The sequence below is a fragment of the Sorex araneus genome, chromosome 3 (genome assembly GCF_027595985.1).
Source record: "Sorex araneus isolate mSorAra2 chromosome 3, mSorAra2.pri, whole genome shotgun sequence".
NCBI classification, from domain to species: domain Eukaryota; kingdom Metazoa; phylum Chordata; class Mammalia; order Eulipotyphla; family Soricidae; genus Sorex; species Sorex araneus.
The window spans coordinates 160,768,500-160,783,186 of NC_073304.1; the positions used below are offsets into that span (position 1 = coordinate 160,768,500).

At 44.8% G+C, this 14,687-nt stretch overlaps 2 protein-coding genes across 2 annotated transcripts; one reads left to right on the forward strand and one right to left on the reverse strand.

Annotated features, from left to right (window-relative positions):
* The first annotated feature begins 37 nt into the window (after nucleotides 1-37).
* PUS3 (pseudouridine synthase 3) lies at nucleotides 38-12,332 on the forward strand. The gene is made up of 5 exons (XM_004614104.2): nucleotides 38-173; nucleotides 8,915-9,335; nucleotides 9,452-10,017; nucleotides 11,414-11,604; nucleotides 11,919-12,332. Exons 2-5 carry the CDS (start codon nucleotides 8,961-8,963, stop codon nucleotides 12,227-12,229), a joined length of 1,443 nt encoding a protein of 480 aa, XP_004614161.2. The 5' UTR covers nucleotides 38-173; nucleotides 8,915-8,960; the 3' UTR covers nucleotides 12,230-12,332.
* On the reverse strand, nucleotides 3,953-14,382 carry HYLS1 (HYLS1 centriolar and ciliogenesis associated). Its single transcript, XM_004614103.3, has 3 exons — nucleotides 14,261-14,382; nucleotides 7,964-8,078; nucleotides 3,953-5,257 (listed from the first exon to the last, which is right to left on the reverse strand). The coding sequence occupies exons 2-3, from the start codon at nucleotides 7,975-7,977 to the stop codon at nucleotides 4,336-4,338; spliced, it is 936 nt and encodes a 311-aa protein (XP_004614160.3). The 5' UTR covers nucleotides 7,978-8,078; nucleotides 14,261-14,382; the 3' UTR covers nucleotides 3,953-4,335.
* Between the last annotated feature and the right edge of the window lie 305 nt (nucleotides 14,383-14,687).

Genomic DNA, 14,687 nt, shown 5'->3' on the forward strand with positions numbered 1-14,687 from the left:
GTGGCCGCTTTAGGGAACACCAGGCGTGTTTAGGAGACAAGCCTGCAGCCGCGGCTCATAGAACGCCATTCCCACACAATGGACTACATTTCCCGTGAGGCCTCGGGCACGCGCCGATGACGCACAGTGACGCTTTCAGTTTCGCGGAAAGCTGTGCGTCCGACGCCCGGAAGGTAAGCGTGGAGTCTTTCTGGAGGCTTGTTTTGTGGGTCCTAGAAAGAGGAGTGGGCAAACGGTCAAACGGTTGGACGGTTTCCTCATTCGTTCTACAGCGCCCCCCTCCCCCCCCGCCCAGACCGTCACGTTTTCGGAAACGCAGTGGCGGACTGAAGTAGGACTTGGCCGATGATCATGTTGTGTGTCTGGTGCCTTTCGGAGCTCCTGGCCGAGACTCGCAGCAGTGGGGACTCCGTTGATTCGATTCTTAGAGGGTCCCTGGACCGCAAAGTTTGGTCATAAAACTAAAATCCAGTAGAGGTCGGGATCTTAGTAACAAGTGGGATGGGAGGGCTATGGGCGACGTTTCCCACATTACTTGAACAAGTGATTGCTTTTCAACATGTCTCAGTCCTCTGGATACTTAGCCCTCTTGGTTTAAAAGAAAACTCACCCTTCTCAGTACTCCAGAGGGTCCTAATACGTTGGGGACGAATTTTTTTTAATTTGGGGGCCGGAGAGAGTACAGTGGGTAAGGATCATCTTGCCTTGCACGCGGCTGACTCGGGTTGGACCCTCCCCCTCCCCCAACCCCTGGCCCCCACATCGCATATGGTCCCTGGAGCCCAGCAAGTGTGATCCCTGAGCGCAGAGCCTGGAGTGAACCCTGATCACCGCCGGTGTAGCCCCTCCCCTCCGCTTGCCCCCCCCCCCCGCAAAAAAAAAGTTGCCTATACTTTGCGTCCACATGAATTCCCTTCGTGGGATAGTTTGGAGGCCTCCACTGGCCCTTGTGGGCTGGTCTGCATTTCACCTTGATAAATGAGAAATTTGCTGGAGAAAGCGCAGAGCCAGACTCGAGTCCAAGCCAGTGCTGCTGAATGTTAAGCCACGTTGAAATGTCGGCCACTGGCGGGTCAGTCTGCGTTGGTGACAGTGTGTCTAAAAGGTTTGATGGGCCAGAGCTGTAGTACAGCAGGTAGGACACTCGCCTTGCCAGGGGCCAACCGAGGTGCAATCCCTGGCATCCCGTGTTCCTCCTAGCACTGCCTAAGTTGCAGAGCTAGTAGTAACCTGAGCATCCCGGGCACTGACCCCAAACCCAAAAACTAAGTTTGATCTAGAACGATAGACTTCGAGTAATACTGGACTGAGATTCATATTAAGGAGATACTCAGTGTTTGTTTTTTTTCTGAGTGCAGGGCTAGTGGTAACCTTTGAGCATTGCAAGGTGTGACCCAACCCCCACCCAAAAAAACCCCATGAAGGTTTGATCTAGAACAATTAAGACTTTCGGTAATGTTGGACTGAGATTCATATTAAGGAGATATCAAATATCAATCAGCATATTGCTGGAACATGCAGTTTAGACCACTTTTTTTTCAGGGCAGGGAGCACAGCCTATGATACCCAAGCTTAATTCCTGGCCTTTTGCATAGGGATTATACATGGCTATTAATTTTTCTTACAGAGACATACTTGGTTGTAGGATGACATTACTTTGTCCTCCCCTCCCCTTGCCACGAGGAGCTTGTCCCGGTTTTTCCCAGAGTTTAGGCTTACCCCAGTCTCACCCATCAAGGTGTTCCCGAATCTCTCCCATCCCTTTGTTTAGCTGTAATCACTCTCTATGTTCTCTCTCTGCTTCTCTCCCAGCTCTATCTCTCTCTGGACCTGTGGATCTGGCCCCCCAACCCACTTTTACAGCCTAGTTAAATCCCACCAACATGAGGGGGTTGGGCGTACACATAGGTGTGGTCACAATCAATAGGGTAAGGTTCCTTTCCCTCAGGAGATGCCTCTCCTAGGACTGATTCTTTTTCAGCAGGAGGATCTACCCAAGGGTGGAGTCCCATGAGTGTGTTTCTCCTTTCCTCATCCAGCAAACATATAAGAGTTCATAATATTAATCATTTTGTATGGACACAATAAGAAATGCATTAAAGCTTATAGAATTGTTCTCCTGGAGCCATCTCGATCTCAGACTACAGTGCTCAGGCCAGATCAGTCTTTCCTATCCCTAGCAGGGGCCTAGTCTCATCATTACTTTTGGATCATGACAGCATTTGTCTATGATCAAGCTCTTAACTTATAGTTAAGAATTAGGCACTTTGGCCAGGCCCATCTCAATGCCACAGTAGCACATAACTCACCGCTTGCCCTGGATCCATCCTGTCCCTCGTTGGGACCCTGATTTTGGGGTGCTAGGAACTGAGGGCAACCGAGGCTTAAGTGGAGAAAGCAGATGCCCGGGAATGAATAATATTCGAAGCCAATTAAGTCCCAAGTTACAAAAGTATAATATTGTCTTCTTGTGTCTATACAAAAAGGACATTGCTTTAAAGTAAATTATTCAAAAGGCATAAGGAGAAAGGCAATATTAACTTTATAATATAAATTCAGTATCCTAGGAAGGTCTGACCTTAAAAATTAGCAGAGTCAGATTAGGGGGAGAAGCTGATTAACTCTTTTTGGGGAAAAGAGCATAGAGAAGTGATTACAGCTAAACAAAGGGATGGGAGAGATTCGGGAACACCTTGATGGGTGAGACTGGGGTAAGCCTAAACTCCGGGAAAAACCGGGACAAGCTCCTCATGGCAAGGAGGGAGAGGACAAAGTAAGGTCATCCTACACCTGGTTCTGGGAGTAGGGTTCATTCCTAGCAGTGCTGTGGGGCTAATGAAGAGGTGTCTAGGAGGGGCTTGCATAAGATCTGTTCTTTGAGATTAACCCATAGCCTCACATATATAAGGCTTGTGCTTTGCCACTTGAGCCACCCAATCCTTATATACCTCCCATCAAAGAGGATTTTAAGGACCCTAGCAATAGTACAGCCAGTCGGGAGCTTGTCTTGCTGACATCAATTTGGCTTCTATTACTGGAACCTCATATAGCATCCCAAGCCTGTTGGGGATCACTAAGTGATCCCTGAGTGTAAGCCCGGCGCACAACCCACTGTAGTCTAAAAGCCAAAATAAAACATTATTTTGTGATTAGTCATATATATGTATATATAGCACTGTAGCACTGTTGTCCTATTGTTCATTGATTTGCTTGTGCAGGCACCAGTAACATCTCCATTGTGAGACTTGTTATTGTTTTGGCATATCGAATACGCCACGGGTAGCTTGCCAGGCTCTGCCATGTGGGTGGGATACTCTCAGTAGCTTGCTGGGCTTTCCGAGAGGGATGGAGGAATTGAACCCAGGTCAGCTGCATGCAAGGCAAACGCCCCACCCACTGTGCTATCGCTCCCAGTCCTATATGTATATATATATATATATATATATATATATGTGTGTGTATATATATATATATGTGTGTGTGTGTGTGTGTGTGTGTGTAATCAATGCTGTTATTGAGCTATTGAATATCTACTTTTGTAATAATTGGAAGTTACCTGGATTTACTTTATGCCTTTAGTAGCAAGAGTATACCATGTTGCCTTCCTTTTAGGATTTTAAGTATAAAAGGCAGAGGGGGTGGCGAAGGGGAAGGACACAGGTTGTTTTGGGGCCAGCCAGAAAAACAAGGAGTAAGCCCTGTTCTGCTCAGGGATTACTCCTGGTGGTGATTAAGGTATCATATCGGTTGCTGGGGACTCAGCAGCAACCTTGGGTGGCGGTGTGCAAGGCAAGGGCCTTACCCACCATTCTATGTCTGCTGCCCCTAGGTGCTCTTTTTCCCCTTTGGTTTTTATTATTTGGTGAGGAAATGAAGGAGCATGTAATCGGAAGCTAAATCATAGTTCAGGTCTGTGATCATTAATTTGTAGTTAAGTAAAAATAAGGCCAAGTTCATGAATATCCAAAATCCTTTAATAGATACACTTGCACCTTTAAACACCCAGCAACTTTAAACATACACTACATTGGCCAGAGATAAAATGGTAATGGAACAGCAACAGTGCTGACTGCTTGCTAATCAAGTCTTCTTTTCATCTGTGGGCCTCCTTACTTTTGCAGTTGCTTGATGAGTATGGCAATTTGACAGTCAAGTGGTGTCTGATGCCCATGTGAATATATAACTAGGGAAAAAAACTAACAATGGGCGAAGTCCTTATTCTGCAAGACCAACTCTATTCTCTAGGCTTTCAAGTTGTTTTGATTTAAAATGTGAGATACAAAGAATCAAGTTACCTTAACTGACCCTGTGGAAGGAGAAATAGGTGAGAAAAACTCAGGAAGGAGAAAGAGAGAAGGGCAGCTTCCTGGGCATGATGCCATTAGCAAGATCACAACGAATACCCCAGCGAAGGGCAGATCTTTTCTTCTCAGTTGGTACTAGGTAATTGTTTGGAACATAAATGTGCTGAGGCTTGGATTGGGGTTCTCGATAAAGCATTTGCTCTCGGACACCCCAACGTAATTCCTTTCTGTGATCTTCACCAGGTAACCTCATTGCATCCCAGTCTCGTTTGTACTCAAAATACCGAGCTACCCGGTCTACCTTGCCCCGGTTTCGGCTTAACTGATCCAGCCTTGGGAGAATAAAGGACTTGGGTCGGCTCGCAACAATCAGGTCTTGTTCATAAGCAGGAGAACCCATTCCTTTTTGTAGATAGCGAAGGAGCTGATCTTGAGAGATTTCCTGGTATTCGTCTGATAGATCAAATGTTCCTGATTCATCAACTGAGGTTTCCCTGTCTTCCTGGAACTGCAGATTCATCAGCCTTTCTCTTAAGGCCCAGAGATCTCCTCCACTTTCTGTACCAGCCTCTGACTCACTGATAACTGACTCATCTGTTACTAAAACTTCCCCATCTGGCATCCTACGCAGCACCTTTCTCTTCATCACTGGCTTTCGGAGTGGCTGGGAGGGCTCTGAGGCCATTTCTGGAATGACATTTCTTTCTACTTGTGGGTATTGCGGTTGCACAGGAAGTGTAGGTCTATTCCCTGGGGCGACTGAAGCTTTACTATAGGGATCATATTGGGCAGATCGAGCTTCTCTCCGGACATCGCCCTCATCCTGCCCTGCACAGATACGGGTAAAAGCTGTTGCAGCTGCTAACATTCGTTCTTCTTGATCCATACTGGCCCATTTTTGTCCATTGTGTCCTATAAGTTCCTCCATTGCTTCCCCTACACTGTTGGACCTCCTGCAAGAGAAAACATTAGTTTTGGCGTAAGTTCCAGCTCCCTATTATTCATTCCCATCTGACTCTAACAATCAAGTGAACAATAGCTAAGGCAATCATAAATACAATAGTTCTATGACAAAATAGGCATCAGTATAAGACAGTGTGTCAACAGTTTGGAGGGGAAGTAACTCAGCTCTAAGGAATCTATTACCTGCTTTCATTTCCAGGTTCTTCTTAGTCCCACTTTCTACTGTCCAAGAATCCTTGCCACTTTTAGTAGCTCCCAGGAGAGGATAATTCCATCCTGGCATAAAGTTTCAGACTACTTATATGGGAGTGTACTGCTTAATATACATCATATAACTAAAACCAAAGGGGCATTTTATGTAGCTAGGGTTTTTCTGTGTGGGGGCTGGAGTGATAGCACAGCAGGTAGGTTTTTCTGTGAGTTTTACATTTATTAATTCACAAACTGTGGGACAGGTCTTCTTACTAACTCTGCTGAGGCGCAATGACAGGAGGCATGAAAAGTTCAATAGGCCTGAGAAAATTACTCAAATAGTAGAGCACATGCCTAGCATGTAGGAGGCTCTGTGTTCAGTCTTCAGTGCCACGAAGCTATACCGCTAATAAGGGGAGATTCCGAAATTCTAACTCAGGTTTTCTGATTGTTTTTGTTTTGAGGCCACACCTGGCGCTGCTTAGGGGTTACTCTTGGCTCTGCATTAAGGAATCACTCCTGGCAGTGCTCTGGAAGCCAGAGAGGGATGCTGGGGATCAAACATGGTTCAGCTGCGTGCAAGAAGGGCACCCTACCCATTGTACTGTATGCACATGTACTTTGACACAAAGATTCTCATTCCAGTTTTTACTTCAAATGTACTTTTTCCAGTAATTTTCAATATGCATTACACTTTTATTATAAAGGAGCATATTATATAACTTCTTTTGAACCTTATAAGACCATCTTGGTAACCCAGCTATGTCAGAATAAAGCAGATGTATTTCATTTAAGTTGCATACAATTTAAATATATGAATAAACTGTAATCAGCCAGTTTGACTTAATTTAAGCTTATAATCCTATTGTTAAAAGTGAATACTATAACGACTATCTCGGTAAGATTTTAGATAGATGGGTCAAAAGGTTCATGTGTATTCAATTTTGATGACTTTTGCCAAAAGCCATCTAGACAAGTTGTATCAACTTCTTTGGTAAAAAATGTCTCACTGGGGGTATGAAGGGGACTGGAGGGATACTGCAGTCGGTAGGGCACTTGCCTTGCACACAGCCAACGTGGGTTGGATCCCAGGCACTACACATGGTACTCCCCCAAGCCCTGCCAATAGTTATCCCTAAGCACAGAGCAATGGTAAGCACCAGCAAGTGTGGCCCAAAAACCAAAATAAAGAGAGAAGAGTGCTCAGAATGGAGAGATTTGCATGAATAGGGGGTTCTACATGAAGGAGACCCAGGTTTGATCCCTGACACCACATATAAATTTATGTACAGATATTGGCATATATATTTATTAAATAATATACAGTGCATAGGCTGGAGCGGTAGCACAGCGGTAGGGCGTTCACCTTGCACGAGGCCAACCTGGGTTCAATTCCTTCACCCCTCTCAGAGAGCTCGGCAAGCTACCGAAAGTATCTTGCCCACACAGCAAGCCTGACAGACTACCCGTGGTGTATTCGACATGCCAAAAACAGTAACAACTCTCACAATGGAGACGTTACTGGTGCCCGCTCAAGCAAATCGATGAGCAACGGGATGACTGACAGTGATACAGTGTATATTATATACACTCTATAAATCAATTATATGTGTATGTGGGTGTGTGTATACATACTGGCATTTATTTAAATTGAGTGAAATTAAACTTTTTCTAGGTTTATAAACTTATATTAAAACTGATTTATATTATGAAACACTTCAAACTGAATTTTACTCTTTACCATCATTTCTCCCTGATTTGTGGTTTTCCTTTTGACTTCGTTTCTGTTGGCATAAATTTTTATTTTTAGATATTTTTCTTTTTTATATTTTCCTGGACTTTGGTGCCTTACTTATAAATGCCTTTCCTCTTCCAAAACTTTGCCCTGAATGTGGTTGGCCCAGATTCAGACACTAGGACCCCTTAGGGATGAACCCCACCAGGAATGATCCCTGATCACTGCTAGATGTGGATGTAGCCCAAAAACAAAGAAAGAGAAATTTATTCTGTGTTTTCTTCTGGTTGCATTTTTTTTTTTTTTACTTTAAACATTTTACATATCATAGATAAACTGTAAAGGGCAGAGGGCTCAATCCGCTATCTAAGCTTAGATAACAGCCTTGGAACAGGTGTGGAGAATATTTTTCCTAATGAAGTGTTCCATTTCTGCTCCAACTATATAGATGGTTGCTATGTCTTCCATTACTGAACAATGCTAGGAATTTCAACCCTGACATCTAAATGACCTCCTTCAACTAACTTGTCAGTACTTTTTTTTTCTTTTTTTTGCTTTTTGGGTCACACCCAGCGATGCACAGGGGTTACTCCTGGCTCGTGCACTCAGGAATTACTCCTGGCAGTGCTCGGCCGCATGCAAGGCAAAGGCCCTCCCCGCTGGACTATTGCTCCAGCCTCCCCCCCCCTTTTTTTTTTACTTAAAGATGAGCATTGGGATGACAGTGATACAGTGACAATGATACTTAAAGAATCATAATGTTAATTACCTTCTTTCTGCCATTGGAATTGCTCAAGTGGAAAATGTGTGTCCAGGTTCTACTTCCAGTATGAAGTACAATCAGTGACAGTTTTCTTCAATCAGGCCAGCTTCTACGGTATCACCTTCAAGATAGAATTGAATATTAGATAATAGTATATAAGCCACTGATTTTACCTAAAAGATTGGAAAGCACTTGAAACTCAAGATTAGACAAATATGTTTGATATAAAAAGATCATATGACGGGCCGGAGGTAGTTTGAAGGGGTGAAGCAGATGTTCCTGGGTTTAATCCCCAGCACTGCATTGCCCCCTGAACCCTGCTGGGTATACAGCCTTAGTGGCCCCTAGCACTGTCAGTCCAAATTCTAATTACTTAAAAATTAAAACCTGAACAGTGCTTGCTGAAGGGACTAGGGATAAGTCAAAGGGCTGGAGTCTGTGTCTGGATGGCTAGTTTAATCCTTGGCACATGAGCCTCACAGTGCTGGAGAGACCCCCTCAAAAACTCAACCCAAAAATACTACTGAGGATTTTATTTATTTATTATTATTATTTTGCTGTTTTTCTTTTTCCCTTTGAACTTGCCAGACAGGATGGGAGAGGGAAAAGGACATGGAGATGATCAACCCAAAATAAATGGTCTTTTGTATCTGGGAAGAAGCCAAAGTCACTATCCTTTAGGTATTAAATCAAGTTATTACAGACTTTTTGAACACAATAGAATAGTGATGTCACTAAACATAGCAACTTTTGGAGCCAGAGAGACAGTACATTGGGTAAGGCATTTGCCTTGTATGTGGCCAACCTGGATTCAATCTCTGGCATCCATATGATCACCTGAATGCTAGCAGGAATGATTCCTAAGTGTAGAGCGAGGAATATAGCCAGGAGTGCCTCCCCCCAACAAAAAACAAAACAATATTCAGCAACTTTACTATTTTTATGCTGTCTTTCCAGGTAGAGTGGTTCTCTATGACTACTTTATCCCTGTGGTTGTCTTACTATGGCTGAAAATGACCTAGACAAAACCCATGCTGAGAAACTCCAAAAGAGAATACAAGAACTGGAGCAGGAGGTAGAAAGACTTAAAAGAGAACAAGCCAACAACAAGGATTCAAAGGGCAGAGAAAGTTCATCAGGAACCGGAAAAGCCAAGCGTGCATTTGATTTTAGTGCTCACGGTCGAAGGCATATAGCCCTGAAGATCGCCTACCTGGGCTGGGGATACCAAGGCTTTGCCAGTCAGGAAAATACAAACAATACCATTGAAGAGAAACTGTTTGAAGCCCTAACCAAGACTCGACTAGTAGAAAGCAGACAGACCTCCAACTACCACCGGTGTGGGCGGACAGACAAAGGCGTCAGTGCCTTTGGACAGGTAAGGGCCAGTATCCTTTTTCTCAATCAGTACTACTTTTCAGAGTAATCTTCTAGGTGTACACACCCAGGATTCGGGTTATTATATTTCTAAAACAACGATCTCTGATTCCACAGGTGATTTCTCTTGACCTTCGTTCTCACTTTCCATGGAGCAGGGATTCAGAGAACTTTAATTTGAAAGATGAAGCCAATGATGCCGCTAAAGAGATCCGTTATACCCACATTCTCAACCGGGTGCTGCCTCCTGACATCCGTGTACTGGCTTGGGCTCCTGTAGAACCGAGCTTCAGTGCTAGGTTCAGCTGTCTTGAGCGGACTTACCGCTATTTTTTCCCGCGTGCTGATTTAGACATTGGAACTATGAATTATGCTGCTCAGAAGTATGTTGGTACACACGATTTTAGGAACTTATGTAAAATGGATGTAGCCAATGGAGTGATTAATTTTCAGAGGACTATTCTGTCTGCTCAAGTTCAGCTACTAGGCCACAGCCTGGCTGATGAGAAACAACAAGAACCTTTCCAGTTATGTCAGTTTGAAGTGACTGGCCAGGCATTCCTTTATCATCAAGTCCGCTGTATGATGGCTATTCTCTTTCTGATTGGCCAAGGGCTGGAGAAGCCAGATGTTATTGATGAGCTGTTGAACATAGAAAAAAATCCCCAAAAACCTCAATACAGGTAAGTTTGGGGGGTGGAGGGAGGGAGCAAAATGAAACCAGAAAGATTTTGCCAGTCACTGATTCTAAATGAAGCTTCACAACTAACTTTTAGGGTTAAGAATGTACAAGGGGATGATCCATGGAAAGAGCTCAGTGGTATAGAATCACACCCATGCAAGCAAGCATATGATCATGAGTTCAACTCTTGGTATCATCACATGCACTCACTGTGATCCTAGAGACTCTGTTGAGCCTGACAGTTCTGTTATGATCCACTGTGCCACAGTTGTTTCTGGCTGTACTGCTCCATGCATGTATCAGCACCACAAAGAGTGTGGCAACTAAGTATGACCACTGACAGGTATGTGAACACAATAGACTGAATGTCCCTCAGCTAAGAATGCAAACCTCAGGGGCCAGAGTACAGCAGGTCAGGTGGCACCTTGCCCTTAGCCAATCCAGATTCTATCCCCAGCACCACATACAGTCCCCTAAGGAATTCGAGGTCTGATACCTGAGTACCACCAGATATGGCCCAAAATCCAAACCCACCCCCACCCCAAAATGTGCAAACCTTGGTGAGCACCATAGCCAGCTTGTGTGCAATCCCCAATCACAACATTAGCAACAATGAAGAGAAGAGGGAGGAAGGAAAAAATTTAAAAAGAACATGGAGTCTTTTTTAGTGGGAATGGAGTCTTAATACTTTTCTTCCCTCATTGCTCATTCCAACAAGAAAGGAAATGGGTGTCTGAACTAAGTCCTTTTAAAATGTAAGAACATTCGTTTCTATAGCCTTCCCCAAAATTTATGTTGAGATTCTGGTACATTTAAAAAGTGAGTAGTTTATTCATAATAAATCTTGCTTTTTTTGTATTATGGAAGTTATGCCTTTTATATGTTTCCTAGTTTACAGTTTCTGAAATGGTGGGAAAGGCAGAAAGTCGCATTTTTCTTCTTCGAGAAGGCTGAGGTCAGATGGGACCAGCAATGGGATCTTTTCGCTTCATTCTATACAAAATAGACATTAGGAAAATCAGCAAGCGGCCTTCTTTTTTCTTTTTGGTTTTGGTGTCACACCTGAAGTACTGGAGACCATATGTATCGCTAGACCAAGTAGCAGTGGCCAGAAAGAAATAAGGCAAGCTACCTTACTCTCTTCTATCTCTCCTGCTCTTGGTTTTCATTTCATCACAGTACAGTGAAGCCACTTGAGGGCATTCTCGGTGACTTGTTACACTGAAAAATAGTCCTAACTAGATGAAGTTTAAACAGCTGCCTTCTGCTTGGCTTTCTAAATTTGTTACACTAGAAGTGGTATATCTCTTTGGCTAATAGATAGTCAATACTGATAAAACTTTTAAAAGAACTGTTGGTTAGCTATGTGTTCTTATACTCTTCTTCTCTCTTTCTAGTATGGCTGTAGAGTTTCCTCTAGTTTTGTATGACTGTAAGTTTGAAGATATCAAGTGGATCTATGACCAGGAGGTCCAGGAGTTCAACGTTACCCACTTACAACAACTGTGGGCTAATCATGCTGTTAAAACTCACATGTTGTATAGTATGCTACAAGGATTGGAGTCGGTTGCAGTATCCTGTGGGACAGGTATGACAAGAAAATCAAGAATAAAACTATTGACCAGGGGGCCAGAGAGAGAGTACAGCGGGTAGGGTGGTTTCCTTGCACACGGCTGACCGGGGTTTGATCCCTCCCACCCTGGGCTTTCCAGGAGTGATTCCTGAGTGCAGAGCCAGGAGTAATCTCTGAGCACCTCCACATGTGGCCCTCCCAAAACTAAGTAAGACAAACTAAATAAGACAACCTACAGACCAGAACTAATAATATACAAAGTTTGTGGGGAATCTGTTTGTTTGATGCCAATTTTGTTGGGGTAAAGTAATGACTGTGTTATGTTACAGGACCAAAGATGGATGGAGAGGTAGAATGGAGAAATATCAACCCCCCCATCATAAAGCAGACCAGTGCATTTGTAGAAGGAGTGAAAATGCGCACATATAAACCCCTAATGGAGCGTCCTAAATGCCAAGGATTAGAATCTCGGATCCAGCATTTTGTACGAAGGGGACGCATAGAGCATCCACATTTATTTTATGAGGAAGAAGCAAAAGCCAAAAGGGACTGCAAAGAGATTCTAAGGGAAGAAAATACTATTTTGGAGAAACCAACAAAAAGAGCCTGTGTTGAAACAGAAGTCAGAAGCATCATTTAATCATAGATGGGTTAATCACTGGGATGGGTAAAGGCATTTTTTTCTTGCTATTTAGGTAATTTGGATATTCTGTTTCTAAATAAAGACATTTAGATGATCGTTTCTTAAATAGCTGACTACAAGGCTCATTTTTATTAAGTTCTTGTTCATGGCTTACTCCAGTGTTTGAGAGTTCACTTTGTATGTTGGAGACCAGGTTCAGTCCCCTACAGCGTACGATCCTGAGCACCTCCAGGCAAAGAGCTGGTTAATAGCCCCTAAACACCTGAGCGGTGGGGGTCGGGGGGGGGGGGGTTGGGAGGACACTAAAAACCAAAATTTAAGTAAGTTATTTTTAGGACTGAACAGTAACTCAAATAGGCTGTGCACATGGTTTGCATGCAGAGCCTTGGGTTGGATTCCTGGTGCCACATAGTGCTCTATATGTGGCCAAAAAAACAAACAAAAATACCTGCTGTACCATTTTTCCAGTCCCACAATTTTTGTTAAAGGAAAGGGAAAATGATTAAAAGATTCAAAGTTTAGGTTTTTAGGGGGCTGGAGCAATAGCACAGCGGGTAGATCGTTTGCCTTGCACGCGATCGACCTGAGTTCGATTCCCAGCATCCCATATAGTCCCCTGTGTGGTGGCCAGGAGTAATTCTGAGTGCATGAGCCAGGAGTAACCCCTGTGCATTGCCCGGTGTGACCCAAAAAGCAAAGAAAACAAAACAAAGTTTAGGTTTTTAATCTTGAGAGAATACTCAAAATTTTTCTCTGACAATTTAAAAGCCAGAATTGTGGGCCAGAGATAGAACAATGGGCAGGATTCTTGCTCTGCATGAAGCTGATCTGGGTTCATCCCTGCTATCCGGCCATCCCACATAGCCATCCAAGCATGCCAGGAGTGAGCCCTGAGCACCACTGGGTGTGGTCCAAAGACCAGGAGGAAAAATGCAGACTGCAAATATAGAAATACGAGTAGTAAAACATTTTGTGATAAGTAGCACAACATTCATTTCAAAATTCACTGTAATACACAAAACTTCCTGTTTAAAAAAATTAAAATAAAAGCCAAAAGGACCGCAAGACTAGTCTGGAAAGGTTTGCAACACAAAGGCAAGATTTTTTTTTTTTAACGGGATTGTTTTGAATGGTCAATAATGCATTTAAGCTATGACACGCTCCCATATTTTCCTTCTTAGAAGTGTGAAGATGGATGTTGGAAAAACAGGGTTTTTTTTCCGTTCTTTTGAACGCGATCGTTTCTCTTAGGGAGAAACTAGTAGCCAAGGCTGCTTACAAATTATAGATAAATACAAATAATAGTGACCCAACTACCCAACGGCGCCTAATCTTTAAAAATATTAAGTGACAAGGGGCCCAGGTCTGGCTAAGTTGCAATTGAAAGCACTTTAGGGCGGGCGGGAGGGAAGGATTTTGAACGAGGACAGAGTTTGGCACTATCATAAAAAGGCGATCGCGGGGGGTACAATACCTCCCCACCCGAGTGGAAAGCTTGCAGTTTCAAGCAGCGAAGCATTAGAACAAAAGAAAGTGACACCCATCCCCAAAGGGACGTAACCAAGTGGGAAAGACTCCTTCCTCAACAACAAAGACGCAAGCTAGCGCCAGCTGGCTCCGGGAGCGGTTCCCGTCCCCAGGCTTGCGGCCGCTGGGGCGGCGGGCTCCTCGCGGGCTGCACCCGTTGCACTCGGTCCAGCCCTGCGGATACGCGGCGGCGGCAGGTCCTCGCCGCTGCAGCTGACCGCCAGGAGGTGGACGCGGCAGCACAACCGACACCTGCGCAAGGCAATCGGCCCCACTTGGTGACCACGGGGACTCGGACGCAAAAGGCACTGGCACATCCCCTTGACACAGGACTTTAGGGAGCACTAAACTTGTACTGTCAGGAATGCTAAGGCTGAGTGCGCCGCACGGAGGGAGGAACTAGGAACCGGGAAGTCCAGCTCGGTGCCGTTCAGAACCCGAGCTCTCCACCGAGCCAAGGCCCTCGGAGACCAATGCACCAAGTCTCCCAGCCCAGCTTACCAGCCCCAGCGAGGTCCGCTCGCCGTTCACTGCCCCGGCGCCACGCCAGTTTAGCACCCGCGACTTGGTCCAGCTCCGCAGAGACCGCGCAGGCGCACGACCGGCCTCCGCGCAGAGTGTCGTTAACTGTTGAGCCGAGGAGGTTTAAACCTAAAGAGCCAACAGGAGCCCTGGGCCCCGCCTACCGCCCCGCCTATTGGTCTAGAAGACGAACGTTTCACGGCTTCTACATTTTGATTGGTACATATTTTCTCTCGGCCCTCCCTCCCCTCCTGGCGGCGGGAAGTTGCCCGGGATTCCAGGCGAGAATTCGGGAAGTGCGAGAACATAAGCGCGTGAAGTGCGCCCCGCACTTTGTATTTCCTTCAGGTTAACTCTGAAGGGGATGAGGGAACTCCGGAGCCTCAGGTGACAGCGAGGTAGCTGG

Coding starts and splice junctions, on each gene's coding strand:
- PUS3 (XM_004614104.2), top strand. CDS start 8,961: ATGGCTGAAAATGACCTAGACAAAACCCATGCTGAGAAACTCCAAAAG. Junction 10,018..11,413: donor CCCCAAAAACCTCAATACAG/GTAAGTTTGGGG, acceptor CTCTCTTTCTAG/TATGGCTGTAGAGTTTCCTC. Junction 11,605..11,918: donor TGCAGTATCCTGTGGGACAG/GTATGACAAGAA, acceptor GTTATGTTACAG/GACCAAAGATGGATGGAGAG.